The sequence below is a fragment of the Pholcus phalangioides genome, unplaced genomic scaffold (assembly GCF_987345545.1).
Source record: "Pholcus phalangioides strain wild (caught in Gottingen) unplaced genomic scaffold, Ppha-v1.0 ptg000042l_1, whole genome shotgun sequence".
Classification (NCBI taxonomy): Eukaryota; Metazoa; Arthropoda; class Arachnida; order Araneae; family Pholcidae; genus Pholcus; species Pholcus phalangioides.
Window position 1 is genome coordinate 37183522 of NW_028301628.1, and position 13053 is coordinate 37196574.

At 40.3% G+C, this 13053-nt stretch overlaps 1 protein-coding gene across 2 annotated transcripts in view; it reads left to right on the top strand.

Annotated features, from left to right (window-relative positions):
* LOC149064980 (uncharacterized) overlaps positions 1 to 13053 on the top strand; it is a 54954-nt gene that overhangs the window by 9176 nt on the left and 32725 nt on the right. The window contains exons 2-4 of one of the 2 annotated variants that reach the window (XM_089255464.1): positions 6640 to 6753; positions 9931 to 10031; positions 11391 to 11610. In XM_089255464.1, coding sequence (XP_089111590.1) covers positions 6640 to 6753; positions 9931 to 10031; positions 11391 to 11610 — 435 coding nt within the window. The other variant, XM_089255465.1, reaches the window with a different exon arrangement.

Sequence of the window (13053 nt, forward strand, 5' to 3'; positions counted from 1 at the left end):
ATCCTCCCCATTTGTGTTTCTCTCCCATCGTTTGATATACTTTAATGATTTCATAGGATCCAGGGAGTGGAATTAGACGTAAGAAAAGGTCATCGCCACACTATTATGTACGTCTAGACTCCTCTGGCGCCGACATCCAAACAATAAATATTCCTTGAGTTTTACGACTCATCCACTCAGGTCTGTGTACCTATAATCTATTTTGGGCAACGGGATCCTCTTGAGCTCTGCCCGAAACGCCAAATGCACAGCGGATATTGCGTTTGCCATTCAAATAAATCGAGGACATCACGATTACGTAAGTAAGCTTCAGTTTGCAAACCGAGTTTGCCCCGTTTTTTTTATTCGATTTACCAATAACGACCTCGACACGAAAGTAGTAATTAAGGTTTTCGTCCATTTAAGGATCCAAAGAGTTAGGGCCTCGGGCCAGTGGGCCTGCCAATAAAACGTTGTAAGAAGGTACATGTGGCAAAAGTATCTTACTATATTGTAAGGTTTTTTTGTTTTTTTTTTGCTGCGTGCATTTACAGTCAAACTCAGTTATAAAGATATCGAAGATTCCACGGAATTTTGTTGTTATAACTGAGGTGTCGTTGCCAACTGGTTTGACGTTTTCAAGTCACCTTGCTCTTTGGGTCATTATTTTGGTCATTGCACACTGGTTTTACACTCACATGCTTGCATACGCTCTGCGTCACTCTTGGTCACTCCCATGCTTGCATACGCTCTGCGTCACTCTTGGTCACTCCCATGCTTGCATACGCTCTGCGTCACTCTTGGTCACTCCCATGCTTGCATACGCTCTGCGTCACTCTTGGTCACTCCCATGCTTGCATACGCTCTGCGTCACTCTTGGTCACTCCCATGCTTGCATACGCTCTGCGTCACTCTTGGTCACTCCCATGCTTGCATACGCTCTGCGTCACTCTTGGTCACTCCCATGCTTGCATACGCTCTGCGTCACTCTTGGTCACTCCCATGCTTAAACGCTCTCTAGGTCACTCTTTCATGTCGCCCGCTCACGTTATTTCTCACTCTTTACATAATGCTTTTTATTATTCACACGCTTGCACACGCTGTTTTGGTCACTCACATACTTGCACACGCTGTTTTGGTCACTCACATACTTGCACACGCTGCTTTGGTCACTCTCTGACCCTCACAGACCTAGTCCATCGCCTGACCTAGGCAGGGGGGAGGATTTATTGTTTTTATCTCCTGTGACTATACAAATTTTGCCGGCTTTCGTCTTTTGTTAACCAATCATTCCTCAAATTTGCCACCCCCTCCGTACTTGACGCCCTTAGCCAACACCCCCTATAGATAAGAGTTAATAATCTTATCTATAGGGGGTGTTGCCTTAGCTGTAGCTCTTGCTAAGCTCCCCTGTAAATACGCCTCTGCATTAAAAAGTATTTTTTTCATCGTTACGCATCAATAGAACAAGAGATGAATGTTCCCTCAATGTACCGAGTCCCATTTTTCCTTTGGGAAAACGCCTTTTAAAAGGGAAGCAAAAAGCGCCAAAAAAGTGTCGTTATATCCGAGGTCGTTGAGTTTTATCGACGTTATAAGCGGGGCTCATTACCGCTATTCTCCGTGGGAATCAGTCGGGACCACCAGTTATTGACGTTATACCAGACGTGTCGTTGTAACATAGTTTGACTGCATTTACACGAGATTTCATTAAGGGTTATTCCATGCAACCACGCATCATAGAAATCAAGTTGGCATGACTGGTTTAACGAGAATTCAGCTGGTCAATTTAGTGTCGTGAACAGGATGAGAGATCGACTGAATGGGGGAGGGGGCATTGTTTTGATCGATGAGAGAATTATTTATCGTAGAAAATATCTACACACGCAATGAATAAATATCAAGTTTCGCTGTGGCGAGAAGAGCAACACCTTGTTGGGAAGCCAGAGCTGATGAAGAGAGAAAACCAGTTTTTCATTAATTAATACATAATAGCCGTTTATTATGCGTGATTACATTCACGCTGACGTTAATTTGTTTCTTGTGGGGTTCTCTTAAATCCAGAGTGGTCATTTGAATGAGTTAAACGAAGGGCTGCTTATATTGAGTTCCGGGCTCTAGCGTTTTCTGGGGCTCCTTTAAGTTAGGGCTTGATTCCTGAGGTCAGAAGAAAACTTCTACAATGAAGTAAAAGAAACCCACACATTTGTGGCAAGGGTCTGAAAGGGTTATGAGCTAATAAAACAACTATTTTGTGGGCCTCGTATTAACTCGGGGTCTCTCGGGGCCACCTGTTAAGATGCCACTGCACATGTTTACATTACATTAAGCCAGCCCTTGTAAATCTGGATCCTGTATCTTAAAATTCTAAATACAGTAAAACCCGGCTTTTGCGGACACCGAAGTTTTTCGAACAAAAAAATTCTTTCCCAAAAGAGGGGGGGGGGAGTGACCGTTAATCAGAGTTTGAAATGTATACTATTATTATACACGGGGAAATTGTTACTTCTCCGTAAAAGAGGGGTGACCGCATCTGAGGGGTGTCTGTTAAGAGGGTTTTACCACAGTATGAGTTGGTGGCCTGCGGGCTTCGTGGATGATTTCAATTTAGCCCGCGATGTCTGAAACGTTGAAGAAACACCCCTGATATGAAGGCATTGCTTTAATGTTACAGTAACATTTAGGGTGGCCAGAACCTATCTGTGAATACGCATTGGTAAGAAAAATTGTTCCCGTCCCGTTGTTCCGGATCTGGGAGGGTTTTACTGTGCTAAAAAACCGACAATTTGAGTGCTTCTGTTTGACTTCGAGCTCCGTTGGCCTACCCATTTAAGGCGTCATTAGCTGTGCATCAAGATTTTTTTTCAACCAATTCTGGTTGAAGAAGAAACGATAGCAACGGATGTTAGAGTGAAATTACGCTCAACGAGAAATTTTGACAAAAATTTCTGCATCCGAAACTAAAATATTCATTTCTTATGTAATTCGGTGTGCTAAACACTAATTTGACTATAAAAAAAATTGAATTGGCAACGGTTTTTTCTGAAATTTCACATTTCATACACATATAATAAGACAATACAATAAAACATAAGTATACAGAAAACAAAATTAAAATGTACGGAGAAAAAAGCAACATAAATAAGGTAACATGGCCATGCTAAATGTCGGTGATTTTTTGCTGAGGCCTATATGTGATGAATTCTGAAAAGCGGATAATGTTACAAAATATTTTGTTAAAAGAAAAATAATGTTAAGAGCTATATCTCGACAGAAAATATGGAGAAATGGTTATTTTGACCATATTCCCAATAGGACAGATGCAGGCAATATGGCCAATGGAGTCCTCAACGTACAGTTCGTCTCAAAGGTTTAGACACTATAGATCTTTAACTGTGCCGTTTCAAATTTTTATTTCATTTGTTTTTTCCGCTTGTGATCAGAATACAAAAGCCTACTTTAAACTTCTGTCATTGTCGACAAAAATAAGTTTTTGGATTTTTTAAACTCAAAATTTGAAAAATATCCGTCTCAAAAGCTTAGAAAAACTTCCAATTATATGAAAATTTCGAAGTCTATGTGGCGTATAGTATAAAAGTGGAAAGCTATCGGATTGGTATTTATTTAAAAAAAAAATGCCGAATTCGTCACAAAGGCTGTGAAAGGCATTGCTATTGCTTTGAGCAGGTCGAAATGAAGTGTCTGACGTGTATTGACTCTTTCTTTCTTTCTTTCAAATCGAGAACAACTCAGGTCTATCACCATCTATGGGCGATTTAGTACCTAGTGAGTTGTGCCGGAAGTTTAACTGTGTGTGTACCTAACATTCTCAGTGTGTGTGTAGTGTTGTGTTTGATTTTTCAGTGCTGCCGGCTATATTTCAGAAGTGACGTGAGTGATGTGTTACGATTGAATTACATTTGCTCTGTTTGTAGGTCTGTTGCTCTCTGTGGCGAGACTTTTTAAATGGGAGATCGGCTCGCATTCGCAACTTGAAGTTGGAAACCACAGAAAACCAACTTCAGCCGACCACCACTGCGGCGACGTGTATTGACTCACGGTGTGTGTCTCAAAAGCCAAAACCCAAGTGTGGTAGGCAACGCAGTACAAGTTTACGCGGAAACAAAACCGTTGAAAGACTGGCTTCAACGCAAAAAAACGACCTTGCATGGAATTATGAAAGATCCTGGAGTGAAAATTTCAACAGATAAACAGTTCATAGACAGATCAGAGAAGCTTGTATTTGATTCATAGAAGTTTATTATGTTTTATATTATTCATAGAAGTTTATTATGTTTTATATTATTCATAGAAGTTTATTATGTTTTATATTATTCATAGAAGTTTATTATGTTTTATATTATTCATAGAAGTTTATTATGTTTTATATTATTCATAGAAGTTTATTATGTTTTATATTATTCATAGAAGTTTATTATGTTTTATATTATTCATAGAAGTTAATAGTTTAAGATTTAATATGCTATTATCATGGTATTTGATTCATACTTGTCACAAAGAAGCACCGAAGAGAGGTGCAGAAGAAAGACTGAAATGGGCTCAAAATCAAGTCTTATGGAGACAAATAGCTTGGTATCATATTTGGTGGTGCAAAACAAATGGAACTCACATATTCCAGACGGATGTTTTCAGCAGACACTAAGGTGGAGCTTCGATAATGGTATGGGCAGCATTTGCTTCTTATGGTCAGGATTCTTTAACTTTTGAAATTGGTCGTCAAAACTCTGAGGCTTAAAAGAGATCCTCGAGATCAATTTTCTACTGATTGGAGAAGATTTAGGAGGACCAAGCTTGGCATTTCAACATTATAACGTGTCTATTTAAAGATCTGTTGCCACAAAAAAAAGCTCTTTAATCGCGAAAATGTATCGGCTTTAGACTGGCCATCGATGTGAGCCCTGACTTGAATTGATTAGGAATGTATGGGGCATACTTACGATAAATGCGTTTGCAAATGAAATATAGTATTCGACTCTTGATGAATTGAAGAGCTCTATCGAAGAAGCATGGTTCAGTTTTGATGTTGAAAACCTACAGAATTTAATAGAAGATAGTATGAGGTATAGCTTGAGGTTGCTAAAAAAATGGAAAGACTATTAGCTATTAAAAGCCTGTAATTTTTGTGAATCTGAATTTTCTCTAAACTTTCGAGACAGCCATTTTTTGTAGTTTCGATACTATGAATATTTAAAATATTCTTTACTAGAATTTTTTTATTATGAATGTAGAAATACTACAGGTATTATCCATTTAAAGGTGCTAATTTTACCCGCCGTGTGCAACCTGAGAAGAAATACAAACGCATCGTAAGAAAATAACAACGTGACCTTCCGAACGACACTTTCAGCACAATATGGAGAATTGGCGCGAAACTATGCATTACCCAAGCAAAAAGCATTTGGTTGTGGGTTCAAATAAATAGCTTCACAGCACAATAACATCAAATTTCAAATTCCGTTCGAAATATAAAAAAAATACAGAAAATTTTTGCCAAATTACCATATTACAAATACAATAGACGAGATATACAAATACAACGCCACAACAGGCAAATTGCCCAACGAGGTGGCTGACTTAAGAACCTCATGGATCCCCGAGCACCTACCTACTACTGCTACACCTCAAATGCACCCCCCACGGAACCCCCCAACGAATCGGTACATGCGGGAATGTGCGTGTACGTGTAGTGCAACGTGACGTAAAGTTTGTTTCTGTGTAATGTTTGTTATGTGTAGTGCTGCCATCTGCCACCAGTTTTTTTTTTCTAACTATGAGTGAAGTGTTATGATTGAATGATTTATCGTTGTAGGACTGTTGCTCTCTGTGGTGAAACTTTTTAACAGGGAGATCGGCTCGCATTTGCGCCTTGAAGTTGGGAACCACAGAAAACCAACTTCAGCCGACCACCACTGTGGGGTTCGAACCCGGATCCTCGCATCGCGAGTCCATCACTATAACCACTCGACCACCACAGCGGCGTTATATAGAATACAGACACGTTATATAGAAACTTCACCGATATACAGGGACACAACATTAAAATACACATAAAAGGACAACTCAAATACTATAAAACCCCTCTTAACGGACATTCCCCCGTTGCGGCCACCCCTCGTTTACAGCCAAATTATATTTTCCCCTTGTATAATAAAAGCATTTCAAACCCCTTATTAACGTCACCCCCCACTTTTACGGACGAATTTTTTTTTTGCCCCACCGGTGACCGCAAAAGAGAGGTTTTACTGTATATAGAAACGCAAATGTATTACAACATAATAGTTAATTTATCGGTTATTGACACGTACTTCGTTTTGCATTGCGCTTGTACTGGACGTAAGGAACATCTCTTACGCTAGTCCAACAGTAGTCGGACAGCATCGGAGTTGATCATTTTTCCTGATAACTCTGTTGCTCTATAGTACTTTTTCACCATATAATATCGTTCGCGAAAAGCACTTTTCAACTTTTAATATATGACAAAAACAAGAGCCAATAAAACTTTTTCATGGTGATATTCGTGTACAGCAGGTCAAAACCAGAATTGTATGTTTTCATTTCTGACGCAATTTTATTGATCAGCGATATTAAGCAATATCGAAGGAAAGGATGTTGATTTAATGTACATTTTTTGCTTTGCAGTTGAACAGGAGTAAAAATAACGGCTCGAATTTATCTAGAGCCGAAAATGCTACGGAAGAATTCTACAATCTCCTTAGCGGGATATACGCCAGGGTGTGTGAGTCGACGTCCTCCGTAAGTCACTGAGTGTTTTTTTTTTTCATTACTTTCATAAATACACTGCTCAAAACAATTAGGGGAGCAAGCAAAAAAGTGAAGAAAACCGTGCGAGACAGCCACGTGTTTGCATACAATGGATAGTACACGCGTATCAATGCCCAATACAGAAAAAAGACGTAAAAAAATTTGGAATTAAACTTTAATTCTTTGAAAATATGGAAAAAACATGAAAAGATGATTTAGGGCAACAATTTGGTTACATGTAAACGATAAAAAAAAGTACTGTTTAGACATGATGCATGAGTTTTAATAGGGCGTGTGGTCTCCTCGAACAGCTAAGACTGCTGCACACCTGTTTGCCATGGATGCGATGAGGTTATCGATCAGACTTTGGAGAATACTGTTCCACTCCTCAAGAAGTGCAATCTGCAAGTCTCGGACAGTAACAGGCGGCCTTGGTCGCGCAGCAATGCGTCGTCCGTGCGGATTCAGGTCAGGAGAGCACGCTGGCCATTCCATACGCTGTATTGTTTCAGCTTCAAGCATGTTCTCCACCAGACGAGCTCTATGCGGTCGGGCATTATCATCCTGGATCACAAAGGAATCTCCAATGGCCCCAGCGTAAGGCATGACATGAGGGTCGCAGTATCTCGTCTGCATACCTTCGGGCCGTCAAAGTACCATTCCGAATGATATGCAGGTCCGTACGTCCGCCTATGCTGATTCCACCCCATACGATCCAACCAGCTCGTCTGTATTGTGACCTTTCACGAACGAATGCGGGGTTATTTCGAGTGCCCCTGTCCCTCCATACCAGAACACGTCGGGTGTCACACTCCAGACTGAATCGGGACTCGTCTGTAAACAGCACTTGGCTCCAATCATGTTGCTCCCAATCTCGATGTTCAGCAGCCCATCTTCTTCGGGCCGCACGGTGGCGTGGGGTCAACGGAATGCAGACCATTGGCCTACGTGCATAGAGCCCTCCCTCATAAAGCCGATTACGTACTGTTTGTCTGGACACCCTTCATCCTGTTGCCAAGAGCAACCGTCTTTGCAGCTGCGTAGCATTCTCTGTTCTGTTTCGACGGGCTGTTAACCGTACATACGGTTGATGTACATCAGTTGCTGTAGTGGCGCGTGGCCGACCTTGCCCTGGTCGACGTCTAACATTTCCTTTTTCTTGGAATCGATTCCACAGCCTTGCAACAACACTTCTGGTGACTCCAACAGCGTCCGCGACACTACGTTGTGTTTGCCCGGATTCCAGTCTGCCTATAACACGCCATGCCATGGATTCCGGTAAATCACGTTGTTGAGACATCCTCAAGTCACCTTGTCTCAAAAAACAATACTGCGCAATCGAATTTCACAGTAACGGCAGTAAAACAGACGTTTCTGCAACATCCCGATTTCTGCCCTTATCTCCTTTTTCTGGTTTTTGACGTCATGAACTTTGATTTGCATATGAAGTTTTCTTCTTCCGTTTCCTGCTAGGCTTTAAATTATGGATGATTCATTTTATGTTACTTATCGGTATACATCTTTGCGTAATTTTGTTAAAACCATGTGCTCCCCTAATTGTTTTGAGCAGTGTAGAATGTATCGACGAGTTTAAAGTATAGATATAGCGTCGTCTCGAAATTTCTGGGCGTTTTTCTTATAAGTTTTAAGGGATCAGAAAATTATGAAACTTCAAGTGTGTGTAGGCAGATTTCGAAACTTGTAAATCTACTTGCTATAAGTTAGGCCGTAAATCGTCCCTAGGCGATACGCCCGGGTTGATCTCGGGGGGATCTCTAGGAGGTATGGTTGATGATTGTCACGGGATAAGATAAGATGCTGCAGGGGGGGGGGGAGTACGAATTCATTTGAACATTTTACTTGTCCTAGAGTTCAGAAAGGACACACTAACGAGCGTGTTTCCACTCATTCCCATAGAATATTTATACAGGGTGCATAGGAAAGTCCCTTCATCCTGGAATAAGTCGCGAACCGTTGATCCTAGAAGCACAGTTATCACTCGGCAAAAATGTCCAAATTACCTGTAGACCTCAGATACGTCATTCATATTGCAAGGGGTTATTAAAAAAAATACCTTCTATTTGGTCACTCTGTCCTAAAAAACCCAATTAGAAAGTTGCCCTGTCTCTCGTGAGCGCGCACACACACACGTTTCTAATTGAAATATTCACTGAGATATTTGAATTCAAAAATTGCTGAAAATGAAGGAAAATACATACTACATAAACTAACGGACAAGCTCACATTATACGTTTTGTATGCTGTCGCTTCCCTCATTTTTAGTCATTTCGCATTCAAATATGACAGCGAATATTGCACTTAAAAACAGGGTTTATTTTCCTTGTTGTTCTCAGTAGAAAGAAACAGCGCAACGCTCTAATTGCTGTTTAGGACAGGGTGATCAAGTGAAAAGTTAATGTTTTTTATTTTAATAACTATAGAACCCCTTGCAATATTGACGTATGCTTCTAGAATCACCCCTCCCCTCCCCGACTTGGATTGACGTGATATTTTTATTCGAATATGAATGAAACACTCAGAACTTTCCATGACGACCTAACTAAATTTTGCATGTATTTCGGAGGGGAAAATTGCCAAAAATACATACATTCGGCTCTCTTTCGGACGACACTTTTGCTTTTTTTTAACCATTTCCATGAGACAGACAGGTACTAGCTGTCACATTTCGATAAAATACAAACAAACCGCTCCATTTGATGACCTCTACCGATGTTCCATTCACGTCTTAGTGAACCTTGTCACAATTCATAGGTGTTGCCGCCTTCACTCGCGAATTCATTCGCGAAAACAGTGGTGTATTTGCCTAAAACGCTTCCTGAGAAATGATGTAAATAAGATTAATATGTACTCGTCCAATTCGGTCGCCGACACCCTTAGCACGTTCTCGTTGAAATGGTTGATCGACGGAGCAAAGTTTCCTGTCGCCTATGACTTGGTTCCGGATGTAAAATGTAAACTTTCAACCATGAATCCTACAGGCTCGTTAGGTGTGGCCATTACACCGAAAAAAACAAAAAAAAAAATTATTTATTATTTTTAATGTACTTCATTAATATGCCATTATTGTCATTACTCGTCTGTCTAGAAGTTTTTAGCCTGTATAAAGGAAAAAAAATATGGAATAATAATGTTTTCGTTCGATTACAGGTGGACAGTCTACTCAAAGGTGACTTGCCAGAAGCCGAGGCGAAGCTCAAGCAGCAGTTCCTGGCGAAGAATCAAATTTCGCTGTTCACCCAGGCTCTCATGTAAATATTTGGTATTACGCTTTTACTCGCGAGCACCCCCAAGATTGCTCTGTAGTATGTTCCGAATTCGTAATTGAGAGGCATTCCTTCAATATTAATGCAGGTAAAACCATTTTACCCGCATTTAATGTTTTTTTTTTTTTTTGCCAACTTTCCTTCATTTTTCGGATTTGAATATCTCAGTGAATGTTGCACTTAGAGGCGTGGAATTTTTTTAGTTGGCATCACTAGAGACAGAGCAACAACTTTCTAATTGGGTTTTAGGACCCATGGAGACGGTATAAAAAGTTATAATTTTTTATTTTAATAACTATACAACCCCTTGCAACATGAATGACATCTGAGTACACGTTATTTGGGTATTTTTTCTAATTGGAAGTATGTCTCTTGGATCAACTTGGTTCGCTAGTGAAATGTGTATATCCATACGTGCATGGACATTTTATTACTTCTAATATCAAAATGCGTGGGGCCGGGTCTGACAGCCTCTCTCACGCAGGGCGGCTGCTGTTCAGTGATTGTCACAAGTTCGAGAACAAATCACCAATGCGTACCTAGTCGAGGTACCACTGTATATTTAATTGGATTATAAGGGAAATTTCACCCATATCCCTCTTTGAGTGTACTTCATTCTCATGCCATAGGACAGAGTTTCCCAAAGTGGGCGATGGAATGGGGGACGAAGCTACGGCTGCATCATACGATCCTATGGGTTCGCTTGAGTTGGGGGCGATGTGAGAAAAAATTTCTGAAGAAGATGGCGATGGATCAAAAAGTTTGGGAAACTATGCCATAGGGGAAGACGCCCAAACATTTCAATTACTGGATACGATTACATCAAACTTGATATGATTGCATCACTATCATAATGCCTACCATAAAAATCGGTACATATTCAAACTTAAGAACCAATAATCCATGTGAAATGTCACAGTTGAATGACTGGACTATTGTGGTCAAGGTCCGTGATAGAAAATACTTTGTAACAAAACCCATAATCTTTTGATACAATGGCTATTATGCCATGTTTTGATCCAGTAATACCAGCATATATTACTACTATAAGCTTTTTGATAGATTGGGCCTCGCAATCAAGGATATGACGGATTAGAGAGCGTATGTTAGAGTGGCGGTAGATGTATATTTATGGGGTAAAAACACGCAAAATCATGTTTCGGTATTTATCAGCGTTGCTACACATGTTGTTTTCAATTGCACTCCTCGTTACCCGTTTATTGCATGCACTACGTATTTTCATCGATAAAGGTGTCTTTAAGTAGATTTTATATTGATGTGTTTCTTAGCAATAAATCTCAAGATTAATTTTACGAGTTGTTTATTCCGTTTGTCTTCCAAAAGGGAGTACCTGATTTTGGTGCAGATGTTTGTGGAGAAGAAGCTTCCAGCTGTTTCTCAGACGTCGATCTACACGTCGATCTTACGGCTCGAAAACGCCGCCAAGAAGAAGAAGAACTCCTCATGCTGGGAACTCGTCGATCACGGCGACGTCGGCGCCAATTCGAGTGACGGTGACCTGATCGAATCTGTTAGGTGCTCGTATCATTTGACTGACTTCGAGGTGAATAATAATGATAATAATAGATAATGTGTTGATCTCCATATGTTAGAAAGTTGGCTCACCGTGAAGAAAGGGGTTTCCCTAAACATCAAAACAATCAGTCACGCTACGAAGCAATAAATCCTAATAAATTATTTCCGCATGTGTATACGTCATTATGCTTCGATATTTTTTACCTCTTTCCCCACAATTCTATATATGCACGAAAAAATCAACCTACGGACTTTTCAAGTTACGAACTGAAATATTCGGTACTTTGGCGAATCCCAGATCGACCTTGTGACATTCAGCAGAATCATTTCAATTAGCCTGTTGACTCCAGATGTTCTAGATGTTCTGATGAAAATGATGCCACCTCTTATAGAATTTTTTCCGTTCTTTCCAAATACAGTCAAACCTCGTTAATGAGTCACTCTCGGGAGAGCAAAAATATGACTTAGTAAGCGGAGTGACTCGTTAAACGGAGTAAGCCATAGCTGTGCTAGTTCCTGCCTGAGGACAATTGGGACTTCTAAAACGCGACCCGGTAAGCGGAGTGACGTGTTAACCGGGTGAGGCACTAACGAGGTTTGACTGTATGCACCTAGTTTGTGTGTAGGTCTTTCAAAAACTTCACACGTTTCGGTTTCTGTTCATACTTGACGCATTTCTCTTCCATAACTCATTATCCACCATTACTCGAAAAAGGTTATAAATAGAACAGGGTTGCGACGGTGTTTTATGTTACACTAGGGCTCGTTTACCACCCCCCTTTCGTTTGGCAGATTATGTGCAGTTCACCCATGTGTGCTGCATGAAATTTGCTTATTTATAAATTGATAGCATTTGCTATTTATGACTTTCTTTGGTACCCTAGGCCAGCGGTTCCCAAACTTTTTCAGTCCGCGTACCTCCAACTGGCCCGGTTCCTTTCCGCGTACCCCCGATCCCGAATCCGCCAGGCATCATCCCCCCCCAAATGTTTCACCAATTACAGATTCCGAAAACTTCCCTAAAAAAGGTATATGTTGAATTAAATTAAATGGTATTTTTTTCATTATATAGTTTTTCATTTTTGGAAGTACGCAAACAAATTAACACAAAGATTAGAAAAAAAAATTAATGTGATATTTGGGACTGTATTGAATTAAAAAGTTTTGAAAAATTAGGCTCAAAAGAGGATGAATACAAACTCAAATCCGGAGCTGCGTTCAATTGGCTTCTATATTTATTTTTCATATAAGTAAGTATACGAAGAAGACGCCCGTTCAACAAGCTCTGTGGTAACAAATGGCAACAAAAACATTTGGCTTTTCTAGGCTTTTAGGCAAACCTATGGCTTTTGTAGAAAGTTCACTGTATTCGTCACCGCGACGAGCCCAAAAACTGACTAGGTTTACCATTCCGCCATTGAAGAGGATCTTCAGAGTGGTATCTGATGCGAGCTCTAGCAATTTCTCCTTT